The sequence below is a fragment of the Beta vulgaris genome, chromosome 8 (genome assembly GCF_026745355.1).
Source record: "Beta vulgaris subsp. vulgaris cultivar EL10 chromosome 8, EL10.2, whole genome shotgun sequence".
NCBI lineage: Eukaryota > Viridiplantae > Streptophyta > Magnoliopsida > Caryophyllales > Amaranthaceae > Beta > Beta vulgaris.
This window is the reverse complement of record NC_079209.1, coordinates 11,414,343-11,436,577: the sequence shown is the minus strand read 5'-3', so window position 1 is coordinate 11,436,577 and position 22,235 is coordinate 11,414,343. Positions and strand designations below refer to the sequence as shown.

At 34.6% G+C, this 22,235-nt stretch overlaps 2 protein-coding genes and 1 non-coding gene across 4 annotated transcripts; 1 reads left to right on the top strand and 2 right to left on the bottom strand.

Moving 5' to 3' along the window:
- Positions 1-690: 690 nt before the first annotated feature.
- TRNAW-CCA (transfer RNA tryptophan (anticodon CCA)) lies at positions 691-762 on the bottom strand. The gene has a single exon. It is a non-coding gene; the product is annotated as a tRNA-Trp (tRNA).
- Positions 763-1,567: 805 nt separating this feature from the next.
- Positions 1,568-8,939, top strand: LOC104882840 (tobamovirus multiplication protein 1). Of its 2 annotated transcripts, none has more exons than XM_010667255.3 (12): positions 1,568-1,706; positions 1,803-2,000; positions 4,642-4,732; positions 4,804-4,856; positions 5,986-6,078; positions 6,167-6,238; positions 6,956-7,028; positions 7,124-7,169; positions 7,289-7,352; positions 7,865-7,918; positions 8,373-8,450; positions 8,549-8,939. In XM_010667255.3, exons 2-12 carry the CDS (start codon positions 1,839-1,841, stop codon positions 8,639-8,641), a joined length of 879 nt encoding a protein of 292 aa, XP_010665557.1. In that variant the 5' UTR covers positions 1,568-1,706; positions 1,803-1,838; the 3' UTR covers positions 8,642-8,939. The 2 variants fall into 2 exon arrangements, with proteins under 2 accessions (XP_010665557.1, XP_019102766.1); XM_019247221.3 differs by having other exon boundaries at positions 1,573-1,706; positions 1,806-2,000.
- Positions 8,940-15,170: 6,231 nt separating this feature from the next.
- LOC104882841 (derlin-2.2) lies at positions 15,171-20,638 on the bottom strand. Its single transcript, XM_010667256.4, has 6 exons — positions 20,363-20,638; positions 18,027-18,126; positions 16,957-17,171; positions 16,768-16,851; positions 16,060-16,113; positions 15,171-15,683 (listed from the first exon to the last, which is right to left on the bottom strand). The coding sequence occupies exons 1-6, from the start codon at positions 20,459-20,461 to the stop codon at positions 15,501-15,503; spliced, it is 735 nt and encodes a 244-aa protein (XP_010665558.1). The 5' UTR covers positions 20,462-20,638; the 3' UTR covers positions 15,171-15,500.
- Positions 20,639-22,235: the final 1,597 nt, after the last annotated feature.

Sequence of the window (22,235 nt, the reverse complement as noted above, 5' to 3'; positions counted from 1 at the left end):
TATTTACAAAATTTTATACAAAACTACCTTTGTTACGTTATTATTTGTTGACCACTGCCTAAAAAAAGTTTTCAACGTTTAACTGTAGTTTTTCGCTGAGTAACCCATGTGCATGTCATGTGAATTGTTATTTTCCTTATTTTATTCCTCTTTCAATTATATTTCCCCTTCTATTTTATACAAAACCAATATGCATATTCTTAGTTAGATAAGGAGACAATGTGTTAATTTAGAAAAGGGAGGGAAAAATAGAAGGGGGACTTAAATGAGGAAAATAAAAGTTACGTGATCTGCACATGGGTTTTTCTCACCGTAAAACTACAATCAACGTTGGAAGAAGTTTTTAGGTAGTGATCAACAAACAATAACGTACAAAGTACAAACATAGTTTTGAACAAAATTTTATAAATAAGGCAGTATCTCATAAAAGAGAGCGTATGTAAGGTAATTATGGACAAAGAAACCATTTTTTAAATGTGCATAATGCTGACATGTAATAAAAACAACTAAATGAAGAGTGTAATGTAGCGGGTAGACATGCTTAAGAATGTCTTTTAAATATATTAGTATAGATATCTCTTAATTTTTTTTTATGTAAAAATTATAAAAATTCAATTTTGTGAATTAACATTGAAAAAATTCAAAAATAAATGATTTAGAAAAAATGAATCCGGATTAGGATCGGAGTATTGAACCCGACGTGAATCGAACACGCAACCTTCTGATCTGGAGTCAGACGCGCTACCATTGCGCCACGGATCCTATTGGTGTTCTATTTCAACGTGAAATTATGAAATATATGTCTCGCTGGCTGCAGTACTATTAACATTTGTCATCCTAGGATTCTATGTTATGATGATTAATGACTCACCTCACCCAAATTTAACACTAAAGTTAATTTTTTTCTAAAAAGCAATTACTGTATAGTAGAGATTTGATTGTATCCTCAAATATGAATTTAGAGATAGATCTACTAATATATTTTAAATCTTAGTGTTTTGCTACTCAAAAACTCTTATGAAAATGTCAGTTATATTATTGGTCTTTTTAATGTTATGAATTTTTTGAATTGCTGTAAATTACTTATTCTATTAGTTCTACTAATATACTTTGATACCAAATTGATCATATATATTAGCTTATCAGAGAACATAGTATGTAATTTGTGGCAATGAGACGAAACAATTCGTGAGCTACTCCAAACTGACTATGTCAAAAGTCGACTCGAGTGAGCTGGAACTGGACTCGAGCTCGACTCAATATGTTGTCAAATTGAGTTGATTTACTCATTACTTCACTCGAAAACTAGTGAAAGACTCGAAAACATAATTATCAATTATTACCAAAAGTAAAATCATTAAATTAACATAATTTCTACTCTAGTGATACTAATCAGATGAGACAACTTGTAATTACTCGATTAAAACTCAACTCAAGGAAATTCGACCGGTCAAAATCCGATCAATACTCAAATTGAATGAGCTCGACTCAATTCAAAATCAACTTAAAAAATTACTGCGTCGTATCATTATTACCCTAATCGATACAAGAAGTGAACAACCTACTGCTTTGCTTAAACAACAACGCATAAAGTCAGAAGGTCTGTTATGTTTCTTCTGTCTAATAAGCATAGTTTGGTATCAACCAGTCAAATTGTGCATTGACCTTACAAAGATCCCAAAAGTTCCTCCAAGAGAGACTGACTGGTAAGCTCAAGAGCTCTACCCCCTTTCTCCCCTTCAATTCTATTCCGACTTCCATTGATTTGCTGTTTCTTCTTCTTTATGATTTTTGCTGAGAAGAAGTTCTGGGCAACTGAAGAAAACAAAGGGGTTAAAATGTCATCTCAAGTTGATGAATGGATGAAGAGAGTTGAAGGTGGGAAGCTAAGCATGTTGATTACAAGTTGGTGGGTAGAAATTAATGAGTCAGTTGTGTGGCAAGATGCCATCTTTTTCACTCTTTCTGCTCTTTTTGCCCTTGTCTCTTCTGTTGCTCTGGTAATTTTCTCTCACTCTCTCTCCCTCTCTACCTAAAATTTTGAAATTTTGAACTTGTTGTTGAATGAATGACATTTCTCTGTGAAGGAGAATAGTTAAATTTGTAGTGAGGTGCTATGATTTTAATGGGTTTTTCCTAAATTTGTTTTTAAGCATGAAAATTGTGCAACTTTTGTGAAGTTTAAAAAAATGGTCATGGTTGTGTTTGAATTATGCTGGGAAAATGCAATGAGTGGAAGATTTTTGTTTTTGGGTCATATTGCTCATGGTCTCATATTTCCCTTTCTTTATTAATTTCTTTAATCTGTAAGATTCTTTGCCACTGTGAAGATAGAAGCTTTAGTAGTTTTGCTCTTCATTTGCTTTTCTTTATTAGTTCTATACTATGTTATTCAGACTCGGGTAGTCATGTCGAATACAAGTGTATGTTTAAGTGTTGAAGTCTCCATACTCCATACGCATGTTAGAGTGTCAAGGATGCGACACGGGTATCGAGATAAAATACGAAGTTCGAGAGTTGGTAGTAACATAAGTTCTATATTATGGCATATATTTTTCTGTTTATTGTTAGAAAAATGGGGAGGAATGGGAGAGACATAATAAGATGAATGTCTATCTTCCAATCTTTAAAAATGTTAATTCCAAGGAGAATCTTTATAATAGACCTGGGTGTATCATGCTCATGGTACACCCAAGGCTATTTTCAGCAAATGAGCAAAATCAGCAAAGAGCAAAATGAGGAAATGAGTAAAATGGGCTAATGAGTAAAATGAGCAAATGAGCAAAATGAACAAGCATTTATACCCATTTAAGAAAATGAGCACACTTTTACCCAAACTCTGTCATTTGCTCATCATCATCTTCCTCAATTTCAGATCTGGAATTTTTTATTTTTTTTCGCGAATTTTAGATCTCCATTGTTGTGTTTGGAAGGTTTGGAAGGAGGAGAGAGAAGAATTGAAACAACAACAACAACAACTGAATAATTAAACAAATGAACAACAGTGAGCAAAATAACAAGAATAAAACAAACGAGCAACAATGGCATCGTCGGAATTGTGGCTGCTTCCTCGAGTTTTCTTCCATGGCTGACATCTCCATTTTTATGGGTTTTGTTTTTCTTTACTTTTTGTCGGCGGTGAGAGATAGAGGAGTAGAAATGAGCAGCGGCAGCATCGCCGGGAAAAATGGCAGTGAAAGCACACGGAAGAGGAAAACATGGGGATCGGAAGAGGAAGAGGAGAGAGAGTAGGCGAAATTACGAACGTGCCCCTGAAGTTGTAGTTTATTACAAAAATACCTGTCATGGTACACCCGGGTGTACCATGAGTAAGCTTGGATATTTTTTTGATTTTTTTTTTTGTTAGAAACAAACTTTTATAATCACATTTTTGCGAAAAACAACCTTTTAAATTTCTTTTTTGCAACTTACAACCTTAACCAAAAAAAATTGCTATGAAACCTTTTCCATTTTTCCTGTCATTGACGGTTAATTTTTTGCCGTTGAGTGTGATTTGGTTTATTTCCATCTTTCTTACAATTTATTTCCCTCCCTTTTCTACACTAAGGCTCCGTTTGGTAGGGTGTAAAATATTTTCCATGAAAATGAATTTTCCTTTCATTTTCCGATGTTTGGTTTAATAAGGGGTGTAAAACAAGATTTCCATCAAGGGAGCTTTAGGTGAAAATCATTTTCCTTTTAAAATGAAGGGAAAACACATTTTCCTCCCTCTTCCTTAGCAACCTTTAACTATCCTCTTATCTATCCTCTCCCTTCCCATTCCATTTTTCTTTTTTCCATAACTTTTTTTACATTGAACCAAACAAAGGAAAATTAGCTTTGCATTTGAATTTTCCATTGTAAAATGTTTTACATCCAACCAAACAGAGCCTAAATTAAACAAAAAAAAACCTTTGTATTTTCACTCTCTCCCTCAATTATCACTCCTCCATTAACACTCTACTATGCCACCCTATGCAAGAGTAGGACATCATCATTCTCCCTCTGCAGCTGCCATTGAAGGTGTTGCAACCTTTTTGTTCAGTTTAGTGATTAAAGAATTTGCAAGCCACAAACTTTCTCCTTGAATTATCATGTCTCTAAGAAGTCCTTGTAGCCACCACATTCACATAATCACATTTCACCATTGTTGAAGGGGAAGAGAGATTTCAGATTTGGTGAACAAGAACCTTAAATTTGTTGAAGGGCAAGAGAGATTTCAGATTTGGTGAGCAAATGATTGGGGAGTAAGGTTTTAATAAGAGAATGAGAGGGGAATAGAGCTAAAAAATGGAGGGAAATGAATAATAAGGAGATGGAGGTAAACCAACTCACAGTCAACGGCAAAAAGTTAACGGTCAATGACGGAAAAATAGAAAAGGTTTCATCTCGCAATTTTTTTTTTGTTTAAGGTTGTCAGTTGCAAAAAAAATTAGAAGATGGTTTTTCGCAAAAAAAACTCTATTTTTTTTGTTGTTTTGCCATTCCACTTGGAAAATCCTATATTCAGATTTCGAAGTGTTCGCCAGTGAGCTATATGCTTCTGTTTCTACATTGATCAATGGAAGCTCAATTCACTGGATTTTTATAAAGTAAGTGTCTTATGTTTGTACCCACTAACAAGTTTTTGATAATGTACAGGTCCAGTTGATAAGAATTGAGCTGAGGGTTCCACAATATAGATGGACTTTACAGAAGGTCTTTCATCTTATGAACTTCATTGTAAATGCAGGTGACAGCCATATTCCTAACTCATCATTTCAACTAGAATGTTTTTTTTAACAGTGAGCTTTTTGTTTCCAGTTCGAGCAATTGTATTCGGCTTGCACAAGCAAGTATTCATTTTGAGTCCCAGGGTAGGTGCTTTCCCATGTCTAAGAGTTCATTCCTTTTTTTGGCGTGTGTTGTGCACCTGTGCGATCCACACCTTCCTTATGCAGTGTCAATGGTCTAAATTGATTTGCAACTATATATGGATTTTGTGAATCATACAAGCTTGAAACCAAGTACAATCCAGAGTTTAGTGGTAGAATAAGCCTTTTATTTTCTTTAAGAAGTATCCATCTCTGCAATCTAATGTGTTACAATCACCATCCAGAATTTCAGATAATTTTTCCTGTTATAGCAACGCCACCTGGCTGTTGTAGCCTCTCACATACCTAGAATAGTAAAAGGAGAAGTTTTTCAACATAAATAAGATAATGGGGAACCAGAAATCGGTTTGATTAACTATCTTAAGGTAATACCTCATGAACAATGTTATTGTAACATGAACAGATTTGTAGTCACTAATTCACTATCATGCTGGTAAGTGGTATTGTGATAATAACAGAATAAAACTCGCATTTCCTTGTAATAGTACAGATTGTCTGTGATAATTCTTTATTGCTTATGCCTTTTTAGGTAATTAGGTACTTCCTCCGTTCTGTTTAGGTAAAACGTTTGCTTTTTCACACAATCCAACGCGCTTCTTTAATCATTAATATCTTTAGTTGTGCACATGTAAAAAATATAAAAGAGTTATAATTTGATAGTATGCATTGAGACGGATCTAACAATATCCCACTTGACTATGTTTTTCTTTATATAATGGCGATAAATTGGAGTCAAAATTGATCAATGAATAGTGTCATTTCACCCAATGTTTCATTTAAAACAGAACAGAGGAAGTATTATTTTTCATCTGAAACTTTTGCTTTAGTGTCAAATCTTTTAAGGTTGGAATCATGTCTTTGCCATCAATGTAATTTCGTCTATCTCGCGGCAGCCTATAACTTGATGCTCATCAATGTTTTTATTGCAACATCTCTAACTCAGACTGCATATATCTTCTCCAGTAGTCAGTCTGCCATGTGTGTTTTCGATACTACAATCTGCGATCATATTCCAGAGATGAGAACCTAGACATAGAATGCATCATTCTGTTTCATGGGATAGTTTGTGTATAAATCTGTGTTGAAATTTTGTGTGTCTATGTTATGATAGGTGCTAATGTTGGTGCTGTTGGATCTTCCTGGACTTCTATTTTTCTCCACATACTCTCTGCTTGTCCTTTTTTGGGCAGAAATCTATCATCAGGTAGACTACATCTGATGTTTTCTTGCTTGTTTATACCTAAAATGTACAGGACATTCTCTGAACTTCTTTCCTTCTGATGCATGATCAGGCTAGATATTTACCAGCAGACAAACTGAAGCTTGTTTATATATTGCTCAATGCCGGAATTTACTTCATACAGGTTTATTACATCTCATGTTTACTTGTGTATTTCATGTCACTAATTTATTACTCCCTCTGTTTCTTTTTTATTGCTACACTTATACTTTTCACGCATGTCAATGCAAAACTTTGAGGACATACATCTTTAGTTTTGTATTTGTAAAAATTATAAAAAATACATATTAATAAAATACATGCTAAGAAGAATCTAACAAGATCCCACATGACTATGTTTTTATACAAATATAAATCACAAGGTGGTCAAAGTGAAATTTGTGAATAGTGTAAAATGTCAAAGTGTAACAATTAAAAAGAAACGTAGGTAGTATGATCTATGTCACTCTGACTCTCCATTGTACCTTAGATACCCATGTCAGTTCCTCGACACTCCGACATGGGCATGGGCCCTTAACTCTTTACACTTCATTGTGGGCCAAAATCAAGGAAAATTTTTATATGTTAGCCGAGTTGGAAACTTGGATACTGTGAAGCAAGTACCCCAGTTGAAGTAGGTAAGATGATCTTACGAGGGCGAGTGACTGGTAAAGTCATTCAATTTTATCAACATGGCTGCAAGTGGACTAAGTTTATGTGTTTAAACTGACTACGACCAAAGTCGTGGCTACTTCAATCAAAAAAGGGCGGTCCCCTATTCAAACTGGAAAGTACCTCACCTTACATAGTTATGAGTTTAAAGGGTTCAGAGAATGACTCATGATGATAATATTTTGTTTAGGTTTGCATTTGGATATTTCTCTGGCTCGATGACAATAGAACAATGGAAATCATCGGGAGGATCTTTATAGCAGGTTCGTCTTTGTTGATGATAAGAGACTAATAATAATTGGTTTTAATACTTATAATACATACTCTTCAGAATCTCTGAACTTGTAAATACTGTCAGTTGTCTCATGTGCTGCCGCAATCAGTTTTTTGGTCTATGGACGACGGTTAGTTTCTAAATTCTTGATTATCTTCTATAACTAGACAAATATGCAAATGTGTTATACCAAATTATCTGTGTTTACGTCATGCACTCCACGTGGGGTGTCTTGTACATTGACTCCAGATTATTTGAATTGCTGAGACAGTTTCCAATTGAATCCAAGGGAAGAAGGAAGAAGTTGTATGAGGTTGGTGCTTTTTCTAAAACGTTTTAAGTCCAGTATATCCCACACTCCCTCCACATAATTAGCAAATTGCTAGGCTTTGACATGTGTATTATAAGAACTCATACAACAACCCCTCCATGTATAAAAACAAATGTTACTATATTAAATGTTATTGGATTTGTCTCGATTTCTCTTTTTATTTATAATTGTTACCACCCTTTTTCCCTAAGAGATTACCCAATTTTCCATTTAGTTTTTCTGTATTTACCTTATTATCATTCGATTTTTATACTTCTATAGTTCTATTCATAGTTGTAGAAGGTGTGAAACTGTGACTTGACTTCCAATTTTTACCTTCAGCTGAAAAAACTGGACACAAATTTGAGGACATTCCTTCTGCTATGACCTAAGAGCTAGAGTTTCATACTTTCTCCGAAAAGTCGTCTGTATTCAATGAAATGGGTTTTAGCCTCTGAGAAAAGCCTTTTTATCTGAAAAAAGAGATCTTAACATACCATTGGTGACATTGTCAGGTTGGATCAGTTGCAGCTGTATGTTTCACCATCTTTCTTATAAGATGTATTGTGGTGAGTTTCTTAGTCTTTGCCAAGGTGCTAATTACATACTATTGTTGAACTTCGAAGTTATCTACTGATATTGTTGCCTGTTTTCTACCTGCCTATTCAGCTAGACTGTTGCTTGGACTCTTCATTTCATGTCAACCATTTCACGTTAATCATTTCACACTCCAACATAACATGGACACTGGATGCTTAAATAAGAAACTAAAAACATGATAAATTTTCCATGAATGACCAAGTACAAAATGGTACACTCACCTTATTTTAAACTTAAATTAAAGGTACTTATGTCTGTGTTTGATGCTTTAGTATAGACAAGAAACATGATAAATTCTCACACATGACCAACTCCAACACGAGAACCCGGGTTAGGAAATGAAAGAAAAAGTGCAAGAACTACTGAGTAACATAGTGGGTTAAGGGAATTGTATATTCACTTGTCTTTGAACTAAAATTACAGGTACTCGTGTCTGCATTCGATGATGATGCTTCCCTCGATGTGTTGGATCATCCAGTTTTGGACCTTTTATATTACATGGTATTTTTTTAGGTGTTCCCAGTTGAAGTACCCTTTTCAATCCGATAATTCATACTATACCTGAGACTTCCTTTTTCATCTATTGATTCGAAATGCAGCTTGTAGAAATTTTACCTTCGGCACTGGTCCTCTTCATCTTGCGGAAGTTGCCTCCAAAAAGAATTTCAGGCATATATCACCCTATATGTTAGTCCAGGCACATGTTCAACCTCTTGACACTCATATTTGGAAGCAATTATCCTCCAGTGTAACACTAAAAGCAACATTAGGCTTTGAAAATATGGACAAGGTTGATTTCCACAATTATTGATCTAGCTTGTCCTATGGCAGCGTTTTGCTGCCAGAACGGATTTTTTGGACTTTGAGCGCTCATGGCATTGTTTTTGGCTGCAAGTTGGTATGGAGTATGGGGTTCAGAGGATTGTTACTTGTTGAGAGTGATTGTTTTTGTTTTATATATATTTATGTATATTCTGTTTTGATTGGTAAGGTGAATAACTGTTGGGCTACCCTTGTACAAGACCCGATCCAAAGGTCCAAGCACTTGGAAGGAGGGGGGTTGGTAAGGGAAGTCCTCCTGCTGTCCTGCCCCTCACTTGGTGGAATTCGAACTCCTGGCCTTGAGATTATGAGATAGAATTCCCCCGCCAAGTGAGCCAATCCAAGTTTGGTGATTTTATTTTATATATGTCAGTGGATAAGTACAATCTAGAGTAGCTTTCATCCCATTTTAGAAGATATCTTGACATTAGTTGATCTCTAGAATCATCATAATTACTGTAATTTAGTGTGTTTGGTAGGGAGGAATTGGATGGAAAAGAAAGGAAGTGGAATGAAAAAAAAAGACTTTCCCATGTTTGGTAAAAAAAAAAATATCAAGTGAGGGGAAAGAAAACCCTATAAATCTCCCCTTATCTTTCCTCCCAAAATTGGAGGAATTTGAGAGGAAAGAGATAATTAATTATAAATTGATTTGTCTTTTTTCAAATCTTACTTTCTTCCATTACGTTATTTTTTCCCTCCCACATATAATTCTCCCTCCAAAAATTACACGGTATATAATAACTCATTCTCTTCTCTCAACTCATGTCCATCTATAAAAATTAACATTAGTATTACACAAGCTCAAGAGGATGAAAGATTAATACTTCTATTTAAAAAAAAAATACTCTGTCAAAGTAACACTTGCAATTAACATTGTTTTATGTCATGAGGGTCTGTTCTCTCCAGCTCAGCTCTAATTAGTTCACGTCAGCTCCAATCAGTTCAGCTTAGCTCCAATCAATTCAATTCAATTCAGTTCAGTTTAGCTCCATTCTTTTATAATCATTTTGTTAAATATTATTATTATGTTGGTATAATTTATTTTTACTAATTACTCTTATTATTATTTTTTTTTTTTTTGAGGGGAATAGTGATTTCATTAATCCATGGACAACGTGTCCATTAAAACATACGGAGCAACATCACTTGGGCAATGAAATTCCCATCGTTGTTCTACACCAAACGGAAATAATCTAGCGAGATTATGGGCAACAGTATTCCCATCTCTCTTAACATGAGAAAAGCTAAAAGAAATAAAGTCACGACAAATATCAAAAACATCCCCTAAGATCGCATCAAGATCCGAAAAAAATACCGCAGCTCTCGATAAACGAGTAGTAACCACCTGGGAGTCAGACTCAAATATCACCTCTTGCATTCCATGGCTCCTGGCTAGACGGGCTGCCATATGGACAGCTTTACACTCGGCCACCTCCGGAGGCCAGAATGCCCGTACTCTTTTCACCGCCGAGAAAAGAACCTTGCCCTCCGAATCCCGCGCCACAACACCGAGTCCGACCCACCCATCATCAATAATGCTCGCGTCAGAGTTGAGTTTAACCGCCCCCCTAGGAGGTGCAATCCATCGAGACGGGCTGGCTCGCCCTTGCATCGTCGGCCCACCATATATGCGCTGAGAGTAATCTGTGAATTCATCTACTTGCCTACACACTCGCTGGCATAAGAAATGACGCACCTTTGGTGAAACATCCATTCCCCAAAATGTTCCCCAAGCCTTATGAAAATCTTCAAGATTTCCCCCCTTTCCTAGCATGTGTGCGGTTTTCACAGAGTATATGCCATCTTTTTAGTAAGCCCACATCAACGTATCTGGTAAACATCTATCACGCAGAGGAATAGATAGGATACATCTTTGGTCACGCTCCACAAAATGTCGTTCTATCACATCAAGTCTCCAGTCTGATCCATTTTCAGTCAGCAGATCACTAACGACATGCAGGTTTTCAACCTGCACACTCACTATAAATCTCCCTTCTGCATCTCCTACCCATGGTTCACTCTTATTATTTTTTTTTTTTATATCATTACCATTTAGTAATATTGTTGTTGTTGTTGTTGTTGTTGTTGTTGTATAATCATCATTATTTTTATTACTAAATATTATTATATTATTAAATCTAATTATCAAAATAGTAATATTAATTTACTTCTTAGATATTATTGTTATTATATAATCATCATCAAGTATTAAGATATTAATACAAATAATATAAAATAATTATTATTAATTATCATTATTATCATTAATTATTATTATTATTAATTTATGATTATTCATATTATTTATTTATAACTATCATTTAAAAATATCCAAAATACTATTATTCATTATTATTACTTATCATTATAATTATCATTTAGTATTCATATTATTATTGTTTGAATATTATTTATATATTTATTACTTTCAATTCAATTTAATTCAATTCAATTCAGTTTAATTCAGTTCAGTTCAGCTCCAATCAGTTCAGTTCAGCTGTTTTATGCTGAAAAGAACAAGCACTGACTCAAATATTCTTGAGCCTTAATGCTGTAACAACATAATCTGAACATCCAATAGAATTTCGGCAACAACCTCAATTTCGAACACCAACGCGTGAAAACCATGGTAGCTCCTTGTTCATGGACTAAGGTGTAGTGAGGAAGAAAAGGAAAGAGTTTTTTTTTTTTTAATATCCACTTTGTCAAATAAACTTTCCTTTCCTTCTTATTAACTAGGGGTGTCAAAAACAGACTTGACCGCTGAGTCAACTTGATACTGACTTGACTTGAACCTGGTTCGACCTGTGAGGATCAGTCCTCAGACCTGACCGAAACCTGACCTGGAATTACCCAAACCTGACTGGCACCCGGCTAGATTATATTCTGACCCGAGCACACAGACCTGCATTCAAACCTGAATCCGACCGAACTAAATCAAATATTAACTCAAAACTCAATTAGGCCCAATAAATACTTGGTTCAACTTGAATTCTAATCGATTTGAAAATAAAATCTACCTAATTTTACGCAATTTCGAGATAGTTCAAGCCATGTTTGGTAAATGACTTTTTCATTGGCTTTTGGCTTTTCAATTTGATCAAATAGCCAAAAAAAAGTGTTTAATTATTGGCTTTTTAGTTGGCTGAAAAGCTGAATTCTAAGTCAAAATGAAAAAGCTGCCTGGAGCAGCTTTTTGGATTGACTTTTGACTTATTGGCCCACAAACTCTCTAGTAAACAGCCAACAACCACAATTAATTTTGCCAAACACTTTTGCAAACAACTGGCTTTAAATAACCAACTTAAAAAGCCAATACATATAACCAATGTTTTCAGCCAGTCAAACAAGCCAAAGCCAACAGCCAACAACCAACAGCCAACAGCCAATAGCCGATTGCCAAACATCCCCCAAGTCTATTATCGATTAGCTTATTACTTCCTCCGTCCCAAATATAGTTTTCGTTTCCTTTTTTACGGTAATTTATGCAAGTAAAATCTAAAAGATATAGTAAACATTTTTTGCTTATTTAAATAAATGTGGCATGGAAAAAGATGATTTTAGGAGAAAGAATGAAGTATAATTAGTGAAAGAGCATTAATTGTAACATTTTGGTTGAATAAACAAAAGAAAAAACAATATACGAGAAGCAAATAAACGATGGGACATGATTTTTCTAGATAAATTACGGAAAAATGTGGAACTAAATATGGAAATGGAAACTCTATTTTGGGACACCCAAAATGAAAATGAGAACTAGTATATTTTGGACACGGGAATTAAGGAAATAATAATTATCCGCCTCCATCCCTCTTGTGAAAAAAATCATGCCTAGAAATGATCCAATCCCGACAGCAGCCATGATTACCTTCTTTACCAAGTCTTCTACGCCGCCGTCTCCTAAGCCGCCGGGAGGGTTTTGTATAATAAAACCTGCCGGTAAAGTGATCGGATATCATGAGAAATGGAAATCCTCTGTTCGGCGGTAATATTCGGCGCAAATGTTACAAAAACCTCGACATTGTCAGAAATAGCACTGAAATCGACAATACTCTTATGTAGTTGATTTTTAAACGCCATTAAATCTGAAAAACCTTACGGAGACGAAAAATAAACGGCGGATTTATGAGGTATAGAGAAAGATTGGGAAACTGGGTTATGAGTGTATTTGGTTAGTTTTAGTGGCTTGGTACTTGTTGAGTGCTTGGCTTGGCACTCCTTTTCGATCTCGTTGTGGGGTTGTCAGAGAATTAGTTCTTTATCAATGTCTAATTGTCTCTACTCTTTTGTTTTGTTTAGAGCATGTACAATGGTTGGTGTCTCTCCAACTAGCTCTCCACATTCTCTCTCTTATTCTCTCTCTTCAAGCTACTCTCAAGAGCCATGTTTAAAAACACCCAACAACAATAAAACCCTTTAAAGAGCTCTCCATTCAACTTTTCATTATTTTATGGTCCCCATGTCAATAAATGAACCTCATTTCATATTATGATCAAAGTTATATAAATTAAGTTATTCATGTAAATTAAATATAATTACAAATTAATCTTTTTCATAATTTAAGCAAAGTAGAATTTTTAAAAAACAATATAATTATGAGTGCTAATATTTAATTTTCATAAATTTGGCATGGAATGAAGAATTAACCTACAACATGAAAAACTAATTTTTAAGTATCCAATATTAGGCTCATTTTATAGATAAAAAATTATACTTGTTGGCATAATAATTATTACCATCTTTTTTATAATTTTTATAGAAAAGATCATTAAATGGTTGCATGAAGAAAAAAGAATTGAAGTAATTACAATAAAAAGTGGGTCCCACACATTGGAGAGCCATCTCTCCATCCACCCAAATGGTATCTCCCCCAAGAGCCCTTTGGCAAAGTGTCTCCATGGAGAGACACCCAAGAGCCCCATTGTTGGATAAGAGGTGGCTCTCCATTTTCTCTCTCCTTGGAGAGCTAGTTGGAGAGCTAGTTGGAGAGCCCCATTGTACATACTCTTAGAAAGAAAAAAAAAGGCAGTAGGAGTTGATAGGTATTGATTTTAAAAGTTATGGGATATAAGTTGTGTACCAATATTAAAAGTAATATTACTAACTCTGTTTTGAGCTTTACCAGGCGTCTCATCGTGAGATGTTAAAATAGCATCTCATTGGTATCTGAAGGTACCAAATACAACTCCTACCAAAGCTCCAAGTTATACCAAAAATTATTTACACTTAAGTATCAAGTAAGAATTACTTTGGTATTGTTGCCAAATTTACCGAGCTTTGGTATAAGTTGGTACCAAAATTTAATTACACTTTGATACCTATAAGAATTACTATGATATTGGTATCAATTTTAATGAATTTTGGTACCAAGCTTCACGAGTCAGTCATTTGTCTTTTTGCACGAAACATCAATAATGTCCTTGTGAGATGTCATTTTGGCATCTCGCGATGAGATATCATTTTGACATCTCAAGATGAAACACCAATAGTTTTTTCTCTGTTTTGATAGCTGTCAAAAAATCTGCTTTGATACTGACAACAAATTATAAAGATGTGTCACATTTTTGTTTTAGATTTCAATAAAAACTGGATACAAAAAGCAAAAAACAATAATGAAGTACTTTATTTGGTTTCCATCATCTTTGATTTCAAAAGAACTACTTCCTCCGTTTCTTTTACCAAGAACACTTTCCTAACAATATGTTTGGTTCATTTTTAGTGAAGGAAAGGAAGAGAAGAGAAAGGAAAAGGATGGAAGAGAATGGAAAAAAAAACCCCTTAACTTCCCATGTTTGGTAATTGATATAACTTTTCTCTTTCCTTCCAAATTTCCACATTTCTGAGAGGAAAGGAAATTGAGAATTTATTAAAATAAAAGTTTTTCCTTTCAATTCCTTCCATTTAAAAAGATTTTGATGAGCCAAACATTGGAAAGTAACAAAATTCCTTCTACTTCTTTTTTTTTTTTTTTTTGATAAGGAAATTAAGTCAGCCCAATCCAAACATAATGTTGGTGGTAAGGATCGAACCCCTGACTTCAGGGGCCAAGGGGGAGCGCTCTACCCACTTGAGCTAACTCCTATCCTTCCTTCCACTTCCTTTCTTTTTCTTCCAAATCTTTTCTACCAAATAAGCTGTAAAAGAGAAATAATTGATCACTTGCAACACTTTCTATTTTTACTTTTTCTTTCTCTTTAATCACATGAATTCTCTCTCTTTTTTTCCTCTCTACCTCTCTCATACCCAAAAATTGCATTGGAATTAATGGAAAAAAAGTGTTGCGAGAAAAAAAAACAAAAAAAAAGTATCAAATCCTTATCAAGGAAAAAAAAACTATTAATAAAGAATGATACAAGGCATGCCTTAGATTAATCCACATTGAATAACTACGCAACAAACAAAATAAGATCTTAGCGAGTAGAATCACAAAAATGAGTGAAATAATTCAACAAATGCACACAGAATTATACTGTAGAAACTATCCTGTGACTTAAAGCTTTGACTGCACAAAAGCCAAATTGGCCGAATTGGAAGTTTAAGTTACAACTAAACCCCAACAAATTAACAGCGTCACAGTAATTCATTAGCCTATATAGTTTAGTTAGTCATCACTTACAAAATCTTGCAATGGTAACAACCCTGTTCAGTGTTCAGCCCCAACTGATCCCCCGCATAACTAATTACAAGCCAACACGGCAATTAAGCCTTCTTGGTTTAAAAGGCGGGCTAATCTTGATGGAGCTCATCTGCTTGTGGGGCTGCAAAACGGACATTTCCAGGCTGCGCCATCACAACTGGTTCCTCTGCAAACATTGCCTTTATAAAGGACGGAGTTCTTAGAGGGCGGCGACCTGTCATTCTTGGATATACGTCTTCAAGGAAATAATATGCATGTCCAGCAATCATTCCCTACAAACCAGAAAAAACAGTTAATGCTTACTTCTCATAGAAGTCAAGATAGCGGGTAAGTAAAGTTCATCATTGGCAAGTAAAGTGTGATACTGGGTACTTCATAACGAGTAAACTAAAAGAAGCATGAAAATGTGAGAAGGGCCATTTTGGTAAATCCACTTAGTGTTGGCTCCACGCTATTTCTTCTCTTTTTGTACAAGTGAGCATGTTCTCCATTTAGCTCGTCTCATCCACAACATCTAGCCTCTGCTTAAACATGCATCCTTCCGAACATTTTTCTAACAAGAAAATATGGCTGAAATGTCCCCACCACGTCTAACTAATCTGAATGCAGAACTACTAAAAGAGAAAAGGTATAGTTCAGAGGAGATACCAGAAGGTCAACCCAGGGGCTGGCACCAACCAGAATAGAAAATCCCAAAAGGACCTGAAATAAGAGTAGCTACTTTAGCATATCTGGTTATTGTCAGAAATGGCAACACATAACGTCAAATTTACTCGGGCTTTTTCAACTTTATGAAAACATGATATTCTTCTGAATTTAGTACTTCCTACATATACCAATATTTTCTAAGGCCCACATCGGCCATGAATGGAAAGAGGCATTGAAGAGAACACTATATAATGAAAGCAACTAATTTTCACCCAATCCGCATGTCACATGGAGATAATTTCAGAAATAAGCTCATTCATTACCTGTTCTAACTTCTTCGTAGCAAGACTACCGCCTAAACAGATACCCGAACATAAGGTAATACAATAACGGCACATATTGTAGACGATAATAGCAAGGAGTTTATATGATATTTGGTAAGGAACATCCATGCCAATGTCGACAATGATGCTTGACCGCTATTGAATATCACTATATCTTTATTGAATTTTCATCAAACCTCTAAATGGAATATAGCAATGGAAATTCTAAAAAGAGAAACACATGTTTGGAGATGGAGTTCCATTACCATTAATATCAAAAAAAGGAACTTATCTAACAAATCTTTTCATACATTTATCATCAGCAGCATTATTAATTTATCAATACTGTTCATCAAGGTATCAAGGTAAAGTATGCAATTCTTACCCAGGGTAGATAAGCTGCTGTAAAGGTAAACAGGCCCAAGAAACTCATATGGATGAAAGGATTTTGCTTACTCCACACATACACCTGCACATTAATTCATTATATCTATGAGATCACCATCACACTGCAGATGTGCTGATACCAATATCAACCAAAGCAAAATCTGACACGCACAAAAAAAAAACTAACCATCATAAATGTCAAAGAATTGCTAAGGAATATGATTCTTGCAAACGACTCAGACACATATGGGATCATTCCTCCAACAAGAACAATTCCGGTCAAAACAGTAGCACCAAACAAGAGCATATAAAAGAAATCTGCTGTTCTTCCCCTGAAGGAGTTCTCCTCAAGAAGTTTGCAATAACGGGCGAGAAAAAACATGTGGAAGAGGAAGTCCAAATCTATAAGAAAGGGAAATCACAATAAATAAAAGAAAAGCAGAATTATTGCGAAGAAAAATCAGCTTCAATGAAACACTTTTATGTACTTATTAAAGGCCACCCAGAGTATCAACGTACGGTAGTTCTAAAATACAAAAAGTATCACTTCCTACTTCCTCCATCTAAATTGGACTTTCCTACTTGCCATCCTATAATGTTTCACGTCAAAAGTCTTGCATGCTTCATCATATTCTGAAATTAATGCATACACAGCACCAACTCATACTTGAATTAGTCGTTTTTAGTACTCCATAATGTTCCTGTTCACCATCTAAGACAGTCCACAAGTAACAGGGGGAGTACAAAGTCTCACCATTTTAAATTATTTCAATCATAGACAGGTTACAGCAAATATCCCATCACAAAAGAGCTTCCATATACCTTACACATACCACTTTAATATTGGCTTACTGTGACGGTAGACCTCCATACACATTAAATTCCTATCTATGGGATATTTACAGGTTACCACTTCAATTCTATGATATCCTATAAGAGGTGTAAATGTAAATCATTTCCTTCCATGTTATGTTTTTACTAGCACCTACTCTTAGCTTCTAAGAAAATTAAACAGCCAAAGGCCCAATACCAAAGCTCCATGAAAATACGTACCACATTTCAAATTGTAAAAACTGGAGTTAATATTTAAACAGACACTTGCAAGACATCCATTGAACAATTGTCTATAAGAAGACAAGATCAAATCTCACAAGCCCCAAATGTAAACATATCATAGGCCACTCGACCATCACATGAATGGTAACTCCAACCCAAAAAAAGTAACCAGGAGATACAGAACAAACCGTTAATACTTACCCATCTTCCGGAAGTACAAGAAATTAGTAACAAGCCGCCAAAACTGATACTGTTTCATTACGAGTCGAGGGTTCAAGTATAGATTGTATGGAGAAATGATCTGCAAGCAACAAATGACGTATTAGATGTATACCTATATATGTGCATGACAAATTAACCAATTGTAGTGATCTCCAAAAATCTATAGTTACTTTAAAAGTTATATTACTGACACACATATATACAATCACTTCATTGGCATAGCTTATAACTCGTCACGTGATGCGCTTTTCCTCATAGGGAGGGACAGAGCCTAGAATCTAGAAAAGTTGTAGGCATACCGACACATGACCAGAATATTCTTTCCAGATAAATACTAACCTTTGCTTAACTTCACTCAAACTCAAGTTGCAATCTAATACTTCCTCCGTTTCACAAACACTTTCCTTATTTGGAATAATCACAATAAGTGAAACCAAGCTCCAAATGGTAAAAGTTCACTTTTATTACAAATATACCACTAAAAAGTAAGAGGGGACTACAACTTCAATACTTCTTCACTCTACTTTATTGTGGTCCCAACTTTCTCTGTTTAAATTCCTTGGTAACTCCCCACTTTCTCTATGTTTCACTTATTGTGAAACGGAGGAAGTATTAGAATCAATCACCAGTTATAGAGCTATGATTAGATCAGACATGTTCATCAATGAAAAATACTTGCTATCTTTAATATGCGAAGAGCTGAGGATGCAGATACATATTGCTGCCAGACACCAGTTACATTGCCATAAACATGTTACAAAATTTGGCATCTTCTATCTGTGTAAACAGATCAAAGCACCTTAAATCATAAGCAATGTCTAGTTGAAACTGTTCATTTCAACAGTTCACAAGCTTGAGCTAGGTGAGCTTCGTACCACAAGAAAATGTGATCAAGTATTAACTTATAATTTCTTCGAGGTTTGGAAAGAGCACTCAAGTTTTATGTTTGGACTAACTCATAAATCATAGGCAACAGACACAAAAGTAGATGCACCATGCATGTGACCCAGCACTTCCATAACAGCCAAAGATGTGGAGCACTTTCTTCCCCAGCATCTTAAACAATTTCTTAACAGATACGAAAATTAAAAGGAAAAGAAAGTCAAGAAAAAGTTCAGAGAGTTATCCACATTAAAAGAAGCAGATATCGATCAAACTATGTCAAAACACATTGTATGTTAAATTAAGCATTTAACTAAACAGTAGCTACATCAAGCTTGGATAGCTCAACTATCCACAGTAGGCTCATTGTTAAACAAAAGCCGGACATTGCACAGCCTCGCTACTTGCTTCTCCACATAAATAAACCTAGAAATGACATCAATAGTCGCACAACGCGTAAGATTGGAAGCTATACATGAATTAACTCACTATTAGGGAGAGGCTAACATCAATAGACTGAAAAAGGAAGTGAATGTCTGTGCTTAGAATTTCTTTATTGCATGATTTCAGCCACAACACAAATCCCACAATGACCTTCTATCCTCGGGTTCAAATAACAAACACATTGCCATCATTCCTCTCGTAACAATAAGAAAGCTACACTAACTATTGAAAAACCACGACTCTCATGGCAAGTGCCAAATTACGCAAAGAGAAGCGACCGCATCAGTAACCTCAGCCCCCACCAACCTAACAACTATCCCATACAATATATGCAAATGCAAACCTAGAACTAGCATAAGACAAAACTTACAAAACTAAATATCCCCCAGCAACTATTACAATACAAGCTACTACAACCACACTCGATTTCGCCAGTCTAGAAATCAAAAACAAACACCACCCTCAAATTCCCAACTTTAGAAGCTACAAAAAACACCCCAAAAGTTCCCCTTAAGTTCTTTTATATATATACCAGCAAACTAAACTTCATGACAGAAAAATCACCCCCATCCAAATACAAAACTTACAAAAGCCTCAATCCAAAACCTTCAACAAATCCAACTACCATCTCTGAAAAATATACCTTCAAATTTCATCATTAAACCCAGTTCAAATCATCATAAAACAAATCATTTCCAAATACCCACTTCGGTAATATACACCACAAACTAATTCTATCCATCATCCCAATACAAATCGATCACAAAACCCCCATTTCAACATATTTATCAAAAAAATTTAACTTTTCCAATAATTCAGGACTAAACCCAGTTTATACAATCCAAATTCAAACAAAACCCAGATGCCTACTTACATAATTAACCCAGAAAAGTAGGATCCAAGCTCAAATTCATTGCAATACTAACAAAAAATTAGGGCAAGATATTGACTTTTACGAGATAAAAACAATGGAAAAAAGGGTAACCTACTTCAAGAGAACAACCGATTGTCGTAACAATGGCGGCAGTAAGATAAGATCGAGTGATGATTGGCATCTGTTTGTACCATTCTTCCACCGCCTGAGCCATCTCAGACACTCTCAATTGTTTGATTGAAACTCTTCAAACTTTTGTATTGTTTTTGAGGAGAGAGAAAACTAGGAGAAAGATTATAATGAAGAGATTTAAATGCAAGATTAAAGAAATGTTTTGAGTTCAAGCAAATTGGTAGAATAATCAAATATTGCCTTCTTTCTGAAGAGGTTGACAGGTGAATTTTACAAATTATTTAGTGTATCTCCAAATTTCAGATGACATTCATCTGACCAATTAAGTTGCGTGTGGATTCCACGACCCAATTGTATCCCCGGATTTCTCTAATCAACTCTTTTTTTCCTTAAGTACTACTCCCTCCGTTTTATTTTAATTGTTACACTTCGACATTTTACACCATTCACAAATTACACTTTGACCATCTTTTGTAATTTATACGTGAATAAAAACATATAGTTATGTGAAATCTTGTTAGATTCGTCTTAGTGTGTACTTTATTAATATGTACTTTCTATAATTTTTACAAATACAAAACTAGAGATATATATCGTCAAGGTTTTGCATTGACATGCTTGAAAAGTGTAAGGCTATGTTTAGTTCACCTGAAATTTTCTGATCTGAACTTATCTGATCTGATCTGAACTTATTTTTTCTGATTTGATCTGAACTTATTTTTTCTGATTACAAGATCTTATCTTTTAGATTTTTCTCAATATGTAAGAAAAAATATAGTCATGTGGGGTCTTGTTTGATTCGTCTCAATGAGTACTTTATTAATATTCAATTATTATAATTTTTACTAATATGTAATGAAAGATATAATGATTTTTAAATATAAGCATGATCTGAACTGATCTGATCTGAACTTATTTTTTATGATCTGATTTGATTAGATCTGAAATAAGCAAAAATAAGATGAACTGAACATAGCCTAAGTGTAACAATTAAAATGAAACGGGGGAAGTAGTATTTATCCCGAGGCTACGCCCCGGGTTGGTTTGGTGGGTAACGCTGTAGTGGATAAGCTTGAGGTCATGGTGGGATCTAATAAGATGCATTAGATATTTTGAGTTTTTCCCTTTTCTTTAATTTTTTAATAACATTTCTTATCTTATCTAAAAAATTTGAGCTTTTTCTTAATTTTTTCTTAAATTTTCTTAACTGTTTTCTGAGTTTTTTAAATTAATTTTTATTTTTCTGAACTTTTCTTTGGCGAAGGTTTTTAAGCGCCACTGGCTAGCATGTAGAACATCGAAGGGTGATGTTGCTATTGTAATGGAACAAATGAAGTATATATGTGAAATTTAAGTTTATGCAACATCTCGATCACCAGGTATGATTGTCATGTCACAATATATACATTATAGTAATAATTTAAGGGTGATATAATTGGGTAAATTAAAATTTTGGATAAATACAAAGTAGGGTTTAGTTCTTCATATATTATAAGGAATTTTATAGTAAATTAAGGGCATATTTTATTCGGCATAAAACAACTGAACTGCATTGAACTAAATCGAACTGAAGTGAACTGATTGCAACTGAACTGAGTTGAACTAAATTGAATTACAGTATAACTAATAATGATGATAATAAATAAATTAGGAATTGAAGTGAGCAGATTGGAAGTTGAAACTTAAATGAACTAATTGCAACTGAACTGAACTGAACTCAATTAAATTGAACTGAATTGAAAATAAGATGGATAGAACAGTTCCTAAACGTAACTCTAGGTATATAATTCCCAAAATAGTACTCCCTATGTATCTTTTTTCATATTTCCTACTTTAATTGTATGTGTTTGTCAATG

What these genes read in the sequence shown, in the direction of transcription:
- LOC104882840 (XM_010667255.3), top strand. Translation starts at nt 1,839, where the DNA reads ATGTCATCTCAAGTTGATGAATGGATGAAGAGAGTTGAAGGTGGGAAG. An exon ending in GAACTTCATTGTAAATGCAG is followed by an intron (nt 4,733 to 4,803) that starts GTGACAGCCATA and finishes TTTTGTTTCCAG; the next exon opens with TTCGAGCAATTGTATTCGGC. An exon ending in TGGACCTTTTATATTACATG is followed by an intron (nt 8,451 to 8,548) that starts GTATTTTTTTAG and finishes TTCGAAATGCAG; the next exon opens with CTTGTAGAAATTTTACCTTC.
- LOC104882841 (XM_010667256.4), bottom strand. Translation starts at nt 20,461, where the DNA reads ATGGCTCAGGCGGTGGAAGAATGGTACAAACAGATGCCAATCATCACT. An exon ending in ATTCTTTGACATTTATGATG is followed by an intron (nt 16,852 to 16,956) that starts GTTAGTTTTTTT and finishes ATTAATGTGCAG; the next exon opens with GTGTATGTGTGGAGTAAGCA. An exon ending in GCCCCTGGGTTGACCTTCTG is followed by an intron (nt 15,684 to 16,059) that starts GTATCTCCTCTG and finishes TCTGGTTTGTAG; the next exon opens with GGAATGATTGCTGGACATGC.